Genomic DNA, 15,591 nt, shown 5'->3' on the forward strand with positions numbered 1-15,591 from the left:
GTTGAAACCTAACACTCAGTGTGATTATACTTTGAGACAGGACCTTTAAGGAGATAAAGTAAACAAGGTCATAAAGATTCAGGCCCTAGTCTGAAAGGACTGGTGTCCTTTTAAGAGGAAGAACACTTGGGCAGTGTCCACTCAAGCTCCATGGATGCACGACTGTGACGTGGTGCTTCCACTCTCAGTATGGACTCAGAGATGTGAAAGTTTTGTTTTTTGCCAAAATCACATAACAGAATGATCATATCAGAACTATTTGCAATAGCCTCAAACCAGAATTATCCAATGCCCATCAACAGTAGATAAACTGTGGTCAGTTCATACAAAAGATGAAGAACCATGGGAACAATACACAATGCAACAATGCAGACGAATTTCAATTGTCAAGTTGAAGCAAAGCAGCCAGACAGGTAAGACCACACACTATGTGACTCCATTCCTATAATATACAAAACCAAGAAAAACTAAACTGTGCTATTAAGTCAGGATGGTGGTTTCCCTTAAAGGTTTAGCGGGAAACAGTGCCTGGAAGAGAACACCAGGGAGGCTTCTCTGTTTCTCTATGTGATGCATTTGAGCTGCTCTACATAATTTTGCTTTGTTTTTAGGAAGACTTGTAATTGTTAAAAATAATAATAATAATAATAATGGTTACCTCTGTAACTATACCTATTTAATGCTCTTGGTCCCCTGGAGTTAGCAACTGGAGAAGTCATCAGGAGGGCTGTCATTCAACAGAGGGACAAAACCAGAAGCCAGGTTCCAGAGAGGAATAAAGGAAGAAGAGACATGAGGAGATGGAGGAAAAAGGGAGAAAAGACTATGGACAGCAGTTAAGCAGAAAAACAGGTAAAGAGGGGCATGTTTTAGCAGATGAGAAGTCCATACATGTTCAAACACATTGATTGCCCAGAGGAAGGAGTTGTGAGAGGGAAAAGTTAAACCAGGAAAGAAAGCAAGAGGCCAGATAGACAGGGATAGAGCAAGGAGCCCCGGTGAAGGCACCTCATTCCCTGAGCCTGGGGAGATACAATGTGGGGGGTTGGGAGGGGGATGGTGGGGGGAGAAATGGCACCTATGGGGGGCTTGAGGAAACTGATGCTCTTAATTTTCTCCATAAAGGAAATGCCAATGTCATGTGATTTGAGTGCAGAGTAGACAAGGAAGTTAGGGTTTGGATTAGGAAGAGTGAAGAAGATAAGACCAGGGGCTGAGGGGAGGTTCACAACACATATTCAAGCCAGGGGCCAGAGAGGCACACCGAGGGCCCAGCTCAGGCTGGAGCAAGGCTCCAGGGCTTCCCCCCAGCAGGCTAGCAACACGGGTGGATGGGCAGATGACTGCAGCCTTGAACCAGGGATGGTGCTCCATAGGATCAAAAGAGAATTGGGGCACTGACAACAAAGACCCATTTTACCTTATTCACTGTAATTTTGGACCTAAAATTACCCATGCTGGGTATGCTTTCACTCTCTGAATCTCTTACCCAGAGGTGAGGTCGCCAAGGTAGGGTTTTGTCCGTCACAGTGTCACTAAGAACAGGGCCTGGCTACTAATATCTGGCACAATGGCAGAGTCCAAGCTGGGCCAGGAAGGAAGTGTCCAGAAGGCATGGAGGGCTCCAGAAGAAAGGGACAGAGACAGTGAGAGACGGACAGGACAACTGTGAGGTGCAGAGAGTAGTAAAGGCCAAGGTCAGAGAAGGGCATGCTGGAGGAAGGGGGCTCACACGGTGCTCAGCAGGCAATGATCCCGGCAACAAGGATCAGCTGCTGACTCACGCTGGCTTCCCACAGCACAGGGGCGAAGGAACAGGTCCCTGGGGGAGCCAGGGCCTTGGGAGAGGCTGACCCCACAGAGCTGCCTGGGCTAAATTAAGCAAGAAGAGCTGAGAGCTGAGAGCACATAGGGAAGCAGGAGGGAGACAATGGCCAGGGACAGGCGCCTCCAGTTCACTCCAACACCGTCCTCTTCACTTAATGAGCCAGGAATCCACTACACCAAGAAAAAGGTACAAAGGACTCCTGTGCTCCTCAGACCTACACACATATCCCTCAACTCTGGCACGGGATGCCTCGTGAACTCTCCTTTCTCTAGAGAAACAAAACATCCTCTAAGCATGAGACCCCAAACAGCAGTGTGTGAAGAGTCAACCCACCTCAGCTCCAGGCTCTGGACACAGGGCCCCTTCTCCATGGGCCACAGAGTGCCAGCTCAGGACCTCTGGGCTCTGCTGGCCCAAATGCTGCCCCTCCCTCAGGTCCATCTGAGCCAGTAGGGTGGCCACAGCCGCTGACTCTTCCCACAGCATGTTCCTCAGTGCCCTGGTTCTGTGCCACCCCATGGCCTGTCTGTGGTGCCTGCTATGAAGGCGTGTGGGTCCTGCACTTCCTCACTGAGCCAAAGCACAAGGACATGCACACTGCCAAGCCAGCAGACAGACAAACAGGTGTGGGACTCACAGCGTGTATGATGTCCACCATGTTGTAGGCTTTGGTAGATTCCAAAGGGACAATTGTGTCAAGCTCAGGAACCAGACGGTCACTTTGGGTAGAAAAAGAAGTAGATTTAATCAACATGGAAGAGCCAGGTGCCTTCTGCGGGTGGTGGGGGATAGGAGAGGGAAATGGGGGAGACAAGAGTTTAGGGGCTGGACTGATTCTGTTCCTGCTGGGCTTGCAAAGCAGTCCTCAAAGATACATTCCTATGTTACCATCACATTAAAATGAACCTGAGTTTGATATTAACCCAGAAGATCTTCCCATTTTCATTTAGAGGGAGAAAATGAGCTTATTACCCTGAATGTGGTGATGCCTTCATTTATCCTCTGAACAATTCCTAGATTCCAGGGACTGTACAGAGCACTAAAGACATGTAGTGAACAAGACAACGCCCATCTAATTTTGTCTTGTGGGAACAACACAATTCCCACACTGGGGTTTTGGGCATCACCCCACTCAGTAACAAAGGCCTCCCTACTGTTCATTAGCTGTTTACTCAGACACATACAGCTTCCCTAGAACTGAATAGAAAGCAGCCATGTCTGGGCCAAAGCAGGCTATTCAGACATGTGTAGGCCCTTGGTCCATAACACCTTCAAAGATGTCCTAAACTTTTCAAGAACCCCCAAACAGTGCAGAGGCTCAGAAAAGGAGGCTGTGCCCATTGCTCTGGGCCTTATGACCACTCTCCCTTTCATGACCACACACAGTGGGCCACTGGTTGGGTCCCCTGAGGAGTAAGGCAGGCAGACAGGGAGGGGTCCTGGGGACATGACTCTGGCCCAGACACAGCCCAAAAGGTGGGAGCCCAGGTCCACCCACAGGGGAGGGTCTGAAAATGGCTTCTCAAGGGACACAATTTCAAATCCTTCTGCAGAAGTCGTGTAAGCCAAGTGAGCGCTTCAAAATCACAGAGGAAACAAAGCGGAGAAGAAAGCCGCCAGAGGTCTGGAGCAGTGGTTCCCCAGCTGGGCGTCTGGTTCACTCTGTGGAGTGCCCCCACATCAGACAGTGGCCCAAATGAGCAAGAAGGAAAGTGAAGAAGGTCTTCACAGGGAGGCCAGCAACACGGCCTTCCCCAGGGCTGCTCTAGCTTCTGGCCACAAGCAAGTGTGCATAAGCACATTTCCTAAAGGGCACGCTGTCTGTATCAGTTCACACTGATTTACTTTATGTTAATACAAACAAAATCTATCCCAATTCTGAACAAATTAAGACTGCCAGAAATAATATTTGGGGGCCCCATTTGTTTTAATCCTAAGCTACTTGTCAGGTATTACAGAGGAAAAAGGAAAATAAAAATAAAATCTTCTGTGACTTCACTGGCAGACCAGTGGTTAAGACACCACAATTCCACTGGAGGGAGGACAGGTTGGATCCCTGGCTGGGGAACTAACATCTCGCATGCCACACAGCATGGCCAAAAATAAATTTAAAAAGAAAAAAATTTTAACAAATAAATGATATCTTTCTTGGCTTGTGTACCCAGACATGCCACCACCATGCCTACACCTGACTCCACTCCACAATCTACTCCCAGCTGCCCACCAGGGCAGATCCTGGAGATCTAGCCAGAGCAGGGGGGCCAGAGAAGGACCCCAACCTGTAACTCACCTGGGGTCATGGCACTCAAGGACAGGAGCTGGGTCCTGATTGCTGAGAGGTAGGTAGTTGAAGAACTCTCGGAGATTACATAAAGCATCAACATCATTCTCAAATGCCCTGTGGGCCACGCCTGAGAAGACAGGGAGGACATGATGAGCCAGGGTATCTGTCAGCCCAGAGATGCAGCTTCATGCCCACCTGCCCCTTCTAGGGCAGGCTGGCTGACAGCCCTGTTGCTGCCCACCTCCACTGAGGACGGCATCCCACCACACACCTTCAGGCTGATCCTCTGTCTATGCAGCCTGTTTCTTCTGCTCCAAATCTACACCCCTACAGGGGTCACTCATTATACAAGTTTTTGCCCTAATATCACCTAGTCACTGGAGTTTCCCCTGGCCCCTCTCCCAAACGCAGCCCACTATGTGAATTATATCTCAATAAAGCTATTACTAAAAAATAAATATACATATGTGTACATAAAGAGCATCTTTTGGGTCTTACTCTAAGACTACAGAGCTGAGTGCATCAGACACAGCTCAAGAGCCTAAGATTCAGGATACCAAATGATGCTTTTAAAGCTAAAATTATGTTATAGAAGAAAATATAATGTCACAAACATTCATTACATTAAGCTGTCAAATGAAAAAACAGGCCACAAAGGAACATTATACACGTATGTTTGAGTATGCAGCTGTATATTCACATCCATCTGCACAAAAAGACTGCAGGGTATAACCAAAAAGTGAATGGTGTTTATCTTTGGGTAATAAAATTCCTAGTGATTTTTATTCCTATAGTTTCTAAGTCGTCTACCACAAACATGTAATACTATTGCAGTCAGGAAAAAAATTGCATATTTCATCAAATCTAAGACTCCATCAAGACTCAACATTATTTAGGGTGGGATGGATTGTGAGGTTGGAACTGACATATAGACACTACTATATATAAAATAGATAACCAGTGAGAACCTACTACATAGCACAGGGAACTCTACTCAGTGCTCGGTGGTGACTTAAATGGGAAGGAAATCCAAAACGGAGGGGATGTATATATACACATAGCAGACTCACTCTGTTGTACAGCAGGAATGAACGCATTATAAAACTATGCTCTAATTAAATAAATACATACATTTTTGAAAATACCATGGTTAATTTCCAATCATGGTATTAATTTAAGAACTTCTGCACTGTGATCTATAAATCTACAATAAAGTCAAGACTGCGAACAAAGGGGAAAAAAAAGTCGCAACATGATTTTATATTCCAGTAAGGAAAAAACTGCTGTCAATTGAGCCCTGAGATAGGAATGTGACAAGCTGTGGGTCAGCAGTGAGAAGAGTGCTGGCTAGAGAGCTGAAAGAACCTGAGAGGTGAGAGAAAGGGGTGTGTCAAGGTGACCCCCACTCAAGATAGGGGAGGAACAACTTTGTGGGTGGGGGGAATCAAGAGATCTGACTTTTATTTTTTAAGCAAATTTCATCAAATGTTAAGACCTCACGGACATTAAGACATACCTCGACTATATGTACACTAAGAAAGAAATGCTGCAATCAAACAATGATCCAATGCCTTAAGCACAATATAGCGAGGCGCAGAGATCATCCACCAGCCTCCCCATGCTCTGAAATCTCTCAAAGAGGCAATTTCTCCCATCTTCAGTTACACTGCTTGCTGTGTGGTACGCAATACTTTCACAACTTGAGGTCTTTTGCCAAGGAATTATGGAATTCCAATCATTATTTCAACAACTGTCTTCTCTAATACCAGATTCCTGCTCTGCTCCCAATTACATGCCTCTGTGTATAAACAGCATCTTTCAACGGTGAAAGCAAAGGATAATCTTCCATATGTGACACTTAACCTTGGGGAGGTGAAAAGCTATGACCCAGCTCGTGAGCACACAGGTCTTGACCATGTGCTCAGTGGCCAATGGTGACCAGTAAGATGCCACTGACTCTTAAAACATAACCCAACTTTGGAGTAAAAGAAGCCCCACACCAAGGGACTTCCCTGGTGTGGTCCGGGGGCTAAGACTCCCCACTCCCAATGCAGAAGGCCTGGGTTCAATCCCTGATCAGGGAACTAGATCCCACACGCCACAACTAAAGATCTTGCTTGCCTCAACTAAGACTCAGCACAGCCAAATAATTATTTTCTTTTTAAAAAGTCACATCAAAATGCAATTTTAAGTTCAACTATACTCACATGAATCACAGTTCTTACAGCCATCATTCTAGTTAGTTCAACATTTTCAAAGACTACAAAAGCATTAGAAGTACCCCCATTAGTTAGCAAGTTTGAGCTATAAATCCACATTTATTACTATCGGTAGATAATACATCACACTACAGTCTATTCAAATAAGCTCTGTCGATGAAGCGACATTTGTACCAGACTGTCAGCTGTAGCAACGCCTCCTCTCCATGTCTGACAACAATGAGGTAAGCCTCAAGGCCCCTCACCTGACATGGTGGTGTGGGTCCTGGCGCCCCCGAGTTCCTCCTGAGTAACGTCCTCATTGGTGACAGACTTCACAACGTCAGGGCCAGTGATGAATAAATAGGAGGTGTCCTGAAACCAGAAAATTCCAGAAAGTTCAGTCTCAGAGAAGGTGGTGACATGGTGGCAGAGCCAGGTTAGGATACAGCTCACAGATGCCTAAAGTAAAGACCCATGTTTTCCCTGCCTTGCCATCAAAAAATCTTCGTGGCCTGGTTCTCTCTCAGCAAAATGACCTGCAGTGTAGCTAACATCTCAGGGTCATTCATCTGTAGGGCCACACCCTAACAGGTGGCCTGATGCAGACCTTGCTATGCACTAAGGACTTTTCTAAGCACTTCAGGAGACTGTGTCATTAAAGCCTAGGTACTATTATCACCTTATTTATAGATGAAGAAAGGCACTGGTCTGCAGCTTGCCTAAAATGAACCAGTCACTTTAAGTGAAGCCATCTGGAGATAATGATAATAATCAATGTTTGGTGTTCTGAGAGACTGATATGCTTTGATTTCTAGTTTCTAACTTAAAGATAATAAAGACATATTATAAAATATTTAACCAGAATAGGGGATACAGTGGAATGTAAGTCTACATGCCAGCCCTTATTTCCAGGCCTCCAATTTCCATCCCCCAAACAACCGCTGTCAGTTTCTCTGACATCCATGCATATGGGAGCATCTATATATTTTTTCCTTCTTATTTTCTCTCCGGCACAGTGCACCACACATTGTTCTGGAACTTCCTGATGATCACTCCACATCAGGATAGTAAAATATGTATCACATATTTACTGATGTCACCTACTGATGGTCTTTTCCAGAGTTTTGCTATAGCAAGCAGTCTTGCAATAAATATCTTACTACAATTATCTATCAACTCACTGTTCATGTTCTTTGCCTATTTTCTTACTGGACAGATGTTTTTATATAAAGGACTTTAGTCCTTAGATTATTACCTGTGTGTATCAATCTTTATTTTATGGCTCCGTGGTTTGGAATCTTGCTAGAATGGCCTAGCTAGAAAGGTCTATCTTCTCCACTCTACACATGGACTCAAACACACGTTCATAAGAGCATGACTCATAACAGCCAAAAATTAGTAACAGCCCAATGCCATCAAGTGAATCTCAAAATAATTATCCTAAGTGAATGAATGCTTTTGAACTGTGGTGTTGGAGAAGACTCTTGAGAGTCCCCCTGGACGGCAAGGAGATCCAACTAATCCATTCTAAAGGAGATCAGTCCTGGGTGTTCTTTGGAAGGATTAATGCTGAAGCTAAAACTCCAATACTTTGGCCACCTCATGTGAAGAGTCAACTCATTGGAAAAGACCCTGATGCTGGGAGGGATTGGGGGCAGGAGGAAAAGGGGACGACAGAGGATGAGATGTCTGGATGGAATCACTGACTCGATGGACATGAATTTGGGTGAACTCTGGGAGTTGGTGATGGACAGGGAGGCCTGGCATGCTGCAATTCAAGGGGTCACAAAGAGTCAGACACGACTGAGCAACTGAACTGAACTGAAGTGAATGAAACCAGCCCCATGGCACAAAACAAACAAAAAGAAAGTACATAGTGGACGTCCCTAGTGGTCCAGTGGTTAAGAGTCCACCTGCCAATGCAAGGGACATAGGTTCAATCCTGGAAGATCCGTCCTGCAACTAAGCCCATGCATCACAACTACTGAAACCCACGTGCATAGAACTCATGCTCTGCAACAAGAGAAGCCACCACAATAAGAAGCATACACCCACAACTAGAATAGGCCCTGCTTGTCGCAACTAGAGAAAGCTCATGCACAGCAACAAAGACTCAGTGGAGTCAAATATAAAATAAAATAAAATAAAATTTTAGAAAACTGTGAATGAAAAAAAGTACATACTTTTGGTATATATTTTGTACATACAAAATGTTATTTTGTAAAATGTCATTTTGTATGATTCTGTTTATATCAACATAATATTCTAGAAATGCAAATTAATCTAGTGTGATAAAAGTCGATGAACATGAGGACAGGGCTGGGAGGTAGGAAAGAATGAATTACAATGATACATGAAGAAACTTTGGGAAGTAATGGCTGTGTTCATTATCTTAATTGTGGTCATAGCTTCATGGCTATAAACATGCATCAAAAAACTCTTAATTACACAACTTAAATGTGTACAGTTCACCATATATCGATTATATCTCAAAGTTGCAAAATATGTGGAAATGCAAAGGGTCAAGAATATCCCATATCCATATGACTTGAAGAAAATAAGGGGAACAACTTGCTGTACCAGATATTAGCATTTGTTATAAAGCCATTGTTATTGATAGTATCATACTGATTGCCATAGAGATAAGCAAACAGACTGAGAAAGCGCAGTAAACACTCTTGATATGTGGACACTTGATTCGTGACATAAATGACATTACAGAGCAGGAAACAACGTTCTTTTCATTATAAGGCTAGATGTCAATTAGGTTCCTGTATTGGAAAAATATTTCTTTAATAAATCAAACTAGCCTCTATGTGTAAAAGCCACTCCAATTTTAGATGAATATATAAAACACAAAATTAAAAAGCCTTTAGAAAACAGAAAGTATCTTCATGACTTCAGGGTTGGAAAAGCTTCAAGAACTTAAACACACTATCCATAAGGTATTCATTTGACACTGGTTCTCCTATAAAAAGGGCACAGAAGCCAGCTTACAGGGAAGGACGATTTGAGCATCAAAATAATGATAGTGATGGATTATAAACCACTCAGTAAAATCTGAAATCCATGAACCTATATTAAGTCAATGAAATGAACAAATGCCCAAGAAATGCAGGGCTCTTCCTTAAAGTAGAATGCCAATTAATATGAAGCAAGTGGTGGAGCTAGAAAATAACCACCTTGTAAAGACTGGTTTGGACAGGAATAATCGATAGATAATCAAGGAGCAAAAGTATAACGTGGAACAGTTATATGGCCTCAAAGCATCTTTCCAGTGAGAATCAGCTACAAAGGAAAAACAGTAACTACACAGTGGCGAAACCAGACAACACCAAAACAATGATCAAATTAATATCATCAATGAAGGGCAGATGGCCACCACTTGCCTCCAGATGTGATCATCTAAGCAGTACAATATCACTAATGTAGCAGACAGACTGGGATATCTAATCTGAATCTGATCATGAGGAAATGTCAGAACCCAAACTGAGCAACAACCTATGAAATAATTCATTCTGCAGCCTTCAATGTCATAACAAAGAATCTGAGGAATTGTCACAGGGTAAAGGAAATTAATGCAATATAACAACTAAATGCAATATGTGATCCTGAAATAGATCCTGTACTAAAGAAAATGCTATAAAGGACATTTATGGGACAACTGACTGAACTGGAATCTGCTTGGTAAACAAAAGTATTACATCAGATGGACTACATGTTAGTCGTATGCAAAACAAGCTTAAGAAATTTTTAAAAATTGAAATCATACAAACTATCTTGTTTGATCACAATGGAATGAAACTGGAAACAGAAAGAAAACTGGAAACTTACAAATAGATGGAAATTAAACATCACACTCTTTAAACAACCAATGAACTAAGATGAAATCAAGGGAAATTTAAAAATATCAAGAAATGAAAACATACAAAAATTTATGAGATACAGCAAAAACAGTGCTAAGAGGAGAAATTAAAGCTGTAAACACTTACACTAAGAAAGTTCTGAACCCAACTTTACACCCTAAGGAGCTTAACAAGAAAAAAACAACTAAACCTCAAGAGCAGAAGGAAGGAAATAAATATTAGAATTGAGATAAGTGAAAAATAGAAAAAATAGAGGGAAGAAAAAAATCAGTAAAAACCAGAAGTTCGTTTTTCAAAAAGATCAACAAAATTGACAAATATTTAGTAAGATGGATAAATATTTAGCAAAAAGAGACTCAAATTACTAAAATCAGAGACGAAAGTGGGGGGACTTTCCTGGTGGTCCTGTGGTTAAGAATCCACCTGCCAATGCAGGGGACACAGGTTTGATCCCTGCCACAATTACAGAGCCCACACTCTAAAGCCCAGAAGCCACAACGACTGAGGCATGCACACCCTAGATCTTGTGCTCTTCAATAAGAGAAGCCACTGCGATTAGAAGCCTACCCATCACAACGAGAGGAGCCCCCACTCACCTCACTACAACTAAAGAAAGCCCACATACAGAAATGAATATCCAGCACTGCCCAAGACAAAAAAAAAAATTATTTAACAAAATGAAAGTAGAAACGTAACTACTACTTCTACAGAAATAAAAAGATTATAAGAATCCTATGAACAATTCTATACCAAGAAATTGAATAACCTAGATGATATCGACACATTCCTAAAACATACACTCTTACTACCAAGACTGAATCATGAAAAAGTAGAAAATCTGAATAGACCTGTAACTAGTAAAGAGACTCAATCAGTAATCAAAAACCTCCCAAATAAAAGCTCAAGACCAAGTGGTTTCACCATTGAATTCTACCAAATATTAAGAAAGATTAAACACCAATCCCCTCAAACTCTTTCCAAAAAACTGAAGAGGAGGAAATATCTCTTAATTCATTCTGAGACCCAGCATTACCTATACCAAAGCAGACAAAGACACTACAAGAAAAGCACAGCTCAATATCCCATATAAACACTGACATAAAAATACTCAACAAAATACTAGCAGACCTAACCCAACAATATTTTATATGGAATTACACACCAAAACGAAGAAGATTTTTTTCCTGAAATATAAGGATGGTTGAACACACCAATATCAATGTAATATACCACATTAACAAAAAACAAAGAAAAAAATTACATGATCATCTCAATGCAAAAAAAGCCTGACAGAATTCAACACTCTTTCACGATAAAAATATTCAGAAAACTAGAAAGAAACTACTTCAACATGATTAAGGTTATATATGGAAAACCTACAGCTAACATACTCAATGGTAAAAGATTAGAAGCTTTCCTCTAAGAACAGGTACAAGGTAAGGATGCCTGTTTTCTCATTTCTATTCAACATAGACCTAATCAAAAAACCAAAAAAAAAAAGAAAAAGGCATCTAAATCAGAAAGAAAGAATAAAATTATCTGTTTGCAGACAACATGGATTTTATATGCAGAAAACCCTAAAGATTACACACAAAGTTAGAATGAACAAATTAAGTTGCAGGATACAAAATTAACACATCAAAATCAGTTGCATTTTTGTACACTAACAATGAAAAATCTGAAAAGGAAGTTACAAAAACAAGTCCATTTACAATAGCTTCTAAAAGAATAAAGCACTTAGGAATAATGCAAAAAGGCAAAAACAAAAAATGAAATCTTGTACAATGAAAATTACAAAACATTTCTGAAAGAAATTAAAGAAGACATAACGGAAAGGACAGCTATTTGTGGATTCAAAGACTCAATATTGTTATAACGTCAAAACTACCTGAAGGAATATACAGATTCAATGTCATCCCTATCAAAATCCCAATGACATTTTTGAAGAAATAGAAAAATCCATCCTAAATTTGATATGGAGCCTCAAGAGACTCTGCATGTAGTCAAACAATATATTTTTTTAATTACAAATATCCTCTATGAATACTGACATAGAAATCCTAGACAAAATATGCACAAACCAAAAGAGAAATTAAAAGGTTTATACACTATAATCAAGTGGGACTTATTCCTGGAATTTGAGAATGGTAAATGGACAAAAATTAATCAATGTGATATGCCACCTTAATAGAATGAAGGAAAAAAAAAACCCCAAATCGTCTCAATTGATGCAATAAAAGAATGACAGTCAAACAATTTTTTAAATGAACTAAGTTGGAGATCTCACACTTTCTGACTTCAAAACCTACTACAAAGCTATAAAAATCAAAACAGTGTGGAACTGGCATAACAGCAGACATACAGACCAATGGAACAGAATAATTAGCCCAGAAATAAACTCTTCCATACTTGGTCAAGTGGTTTTGAACAACAATCCTTAGACCATTCAATGGAGAAAGAAGAGTCTTTCCAACAAATGGTGCTGGAATCTAGCATTATGCTGGAATCCTGGGCATATATTCAGAGAAAACTCTAATTCAGAAAAAATACACGCACTACAGTATTTATAATAGCACTATTAACAACAGCCAAGACATGGAAGCAACCTAAATGTCCATCAAGAGATGACTGGATAAAGAAGATGTACTAAATATATACAATAAAATACTGCCGCTGCTGCTGCTGCTAAGTCGCTTCAGTCATGTCCGACTCTGTGCGACCCCATAGACGGCAACCCTCAGCCATAAAATAGAATGAAAGACATCCCTGGTGATACAGTGATTAAGACTCCATGCTTCCACTGCAAAAGGCACAGGTTCAATCCCTGATGGAGAACTAAGATCCCACATTCCACTTAGTATGGCCAAAATTTGTTTTACTAAAAATAAATAATAAATAAAAGAATAAAATAATTGCCATTTGCAGCAACATGGATGGATGTAGACATTATCATACAAAGTGAACCAAAGAAAATGAAAGTTAGTTTCTCAGTCGTGTCTAACTGTTTGCAACCCCATGAACTGTAGCCTGCCACTCTCCTCTGTCATTAGAATACTCAAGAAAGAATACTGGAGTGGGTTGCCATTTCCTTTTCCAGGGGATCTTCCCAACCCAGGAATCAAACCTGGGTCTCCTACACTGCAGGCAGATTCTTCACCATCTGAGTCACCAGGGACTAAGAGAAAGACAAATATCATAGGATATTACTTATATGTGGAATCTAAAATATGATACAAATGAACTTATTTACAAAACAGAAACAGATATCTAGATATAAAAAACAAGTCTAGGGTTACCAAAGGGGAAGGGCTAGGGAGAGGAAAAAATTTGGAGTTTGGGACTGACAGATACACACTACTATATATAAAATAGGACAGCAAGGACCTACTGTAGAGCACAGGAAAGTAAATTCAATATCCTGTAATAAACTATAATGAAAAAAAAATACTGCTGGGAAAACTAGATCAGTCAGTCAGTCCAGTCTCTCAGTCATGTCCGACTCTGCGACCCCATGAATCGCAGCACTCCAGGCCTCCCTGTCCATCACCAACTCCCAAAATTCACTCAAACTCACGTCCATAGAGTCGGTGATGCCATCCAGCCATCTCATCCTCTGTCGTCCCCTTCTCCTCCTGCCCCCAATCCCTCCCACCATCAGGGTCTTTTCCAATGAGTCAACTCTTCGCATGAGGTGGCCAAAGTATTGGAGTTTCAGCTTTAGCATCAGTCCTTCCAACGAACACCCAGGACTGATCTCCTTTAGGATGGAGTGGTTGGATCTCCTTGCAGTCCAAGGGACTCTCAAGCGTGTTCTACAACACCATAGTTCAAAAGCATCAGTTCTTCGATGCTCAGCTTTCTTCACTGTCCAACTCTCACATCCATACAAGACCACTGGAAAAACCATAGTCTTGACTAGACGGACCTTTGTTGGCAAAGTAATGTCTCTGTTTTTTAATATGCTATCTAGGTAACGATAACTCTGTATGCGAGACAGCAAAAGAGACACAGATGTATAGAACAGTCTTTTGGACTCTGTGGGAGAGGGAGAGGGTGGGATGATTTGGGAGAATGGCATTGAAACATGTATAATATCATATGTGAAACGAATCACCAGCCCAGGTTCGATGCATGGTACAGGATGCTCGGGGCTGGTGCACTGGGATGACCCAGAGGGATGGTATGGGGAGGGAATTGGGAGGGGGGTTCAAGATGGGGAACACATGTACACCTGTGACAGATTCATGTTGATGTATGGCAAAACCAATACAATATTGCGAAGTAATTAGCCTCCAATTAAAATAAATAAATTTATATTAAAAAAACCTGACTAGATAGAAATTGAAAAAAAATTAATATGCTATCTAGGTTGGTCATAACTTTCCTTCATACAAAAACATGAAATTGGACCTTATGTAATACCATGTACAAAAATTAACTCAAAAGGACCAAACATAAGAGCTAAAACTATACAACTTAGAAAAGAAAAAGGGGAAACTCTTGTGACATTGGATTTGGCAAGATTTCTCAGGTATGACAACAAAAGCAGAGATAACAAAAGTACACAGACTTCATCAAAATTAAAATCTTTTGTGCAAAAAACACTAACAGAATATAAAAGGAGCCCACAGAATGGGAGGAAATATTTTCAAAGATGTATCTGTTAAACTGTAATATCAGAATATGTAAAGAACTTCTACAACTCAACAACAACAAAAACAATCCAATCGAGAAGACATAGACATCTCCAGAAAAAGATATGTGAAAGTGAAAGTGTCAGTTGCTCAGTCATTACCAACTCTTTGCGAACCCATGAGCTGCAGCCCACAAGGCCCCTCTGCCATGAGATTTTCCAGGCAAGGATACTGGAGTGGCTTGCCATTTCCTTCTCCAGGGGATCTTTCCAACCCAGGGATCAAACCCATGTCTCCTGCACTGCAGGCATGTTCTTCACCAAATGAGCTATCAGGGAAGCCCCTACCAATGGCAAATAATATGAAAAGAGGCTCAACATCACTAATTATATTAGGAAATATAAATGAAAACTACAATGAGATACCACTTCACACAAACTAAGATAGCTATCATCAAAACAGAAAACAAGTGCCAGCAAGGAGGTGGAGAAGATGGAACTTTTGTGCATTGTTGGTGGGAATGTAAAATGGTACAGCCACTGTGCAAAAACAATGTGATGTTCCCTCAAAAGATTAAACGGAATTACCATTGTGTTGAAAAGGCAAAAAGATAGGACACTGAAAGATGAACTCCCCAAGTCAGTAGGTGCCCAGTATGCTACTGGAGATCAGTGGAGAAATAATTCCAGAAAGAATGAAGAGATGGAGCCAAAACAAAAACAATATCCAGTTGTGGATGTGACTGGTGATAGAAACAAAGTCCAATGCTGTGAAAAGC

The 15,591-nt window shown here is 41.2% G+C and overlaps 1 protein-coding gene across 1 annotated transcript in view; it reads right to left on the reverse strand.

Annotated features, from left to right (window-relative positions):
- The window catches only part of PCCB (propionyl-CoA carboxylase subunit beta), a 98,777-nt gene that overhangs the window by 48,239 nt on the left and 34,947 nt on the right, over window positions 1-15,591 (reverse strand). Inside the window, exons 7-9 of the mRNA XM_052638914.1 lie at window positions 6,577-6,685; window positions 4,119-4,239; window positions 2,466-2,547 (exon numbers count right to left, since the gene is read on the reverse strand). Coding sequence (XP_052494874.1) covers window positions 2,466-2,547; window positions 4,119-4,239; window positions 6,577-6,685 — 312 coding nt within the window. The remainder of the gene's footprint in view (window positions 1-2,465; window positions 2,548-4,118; window positions 4,240-6,576; window positions 6,686-15,591) is intronic.

This window comes from Budorcas taxicolor, chromosome 1 (genome assembly GCF_023091745.1).
Source record: "Budorcas taxicolor isolate Tak-1 chromosome 1, Takin1.1, whole genome shotgun sequence".
NCBI lineage: Eukaryota > Metazoa > Chordata > Mammalia > Artiodactyla > Bovidae > Budorcas > Budorcas taxicolor.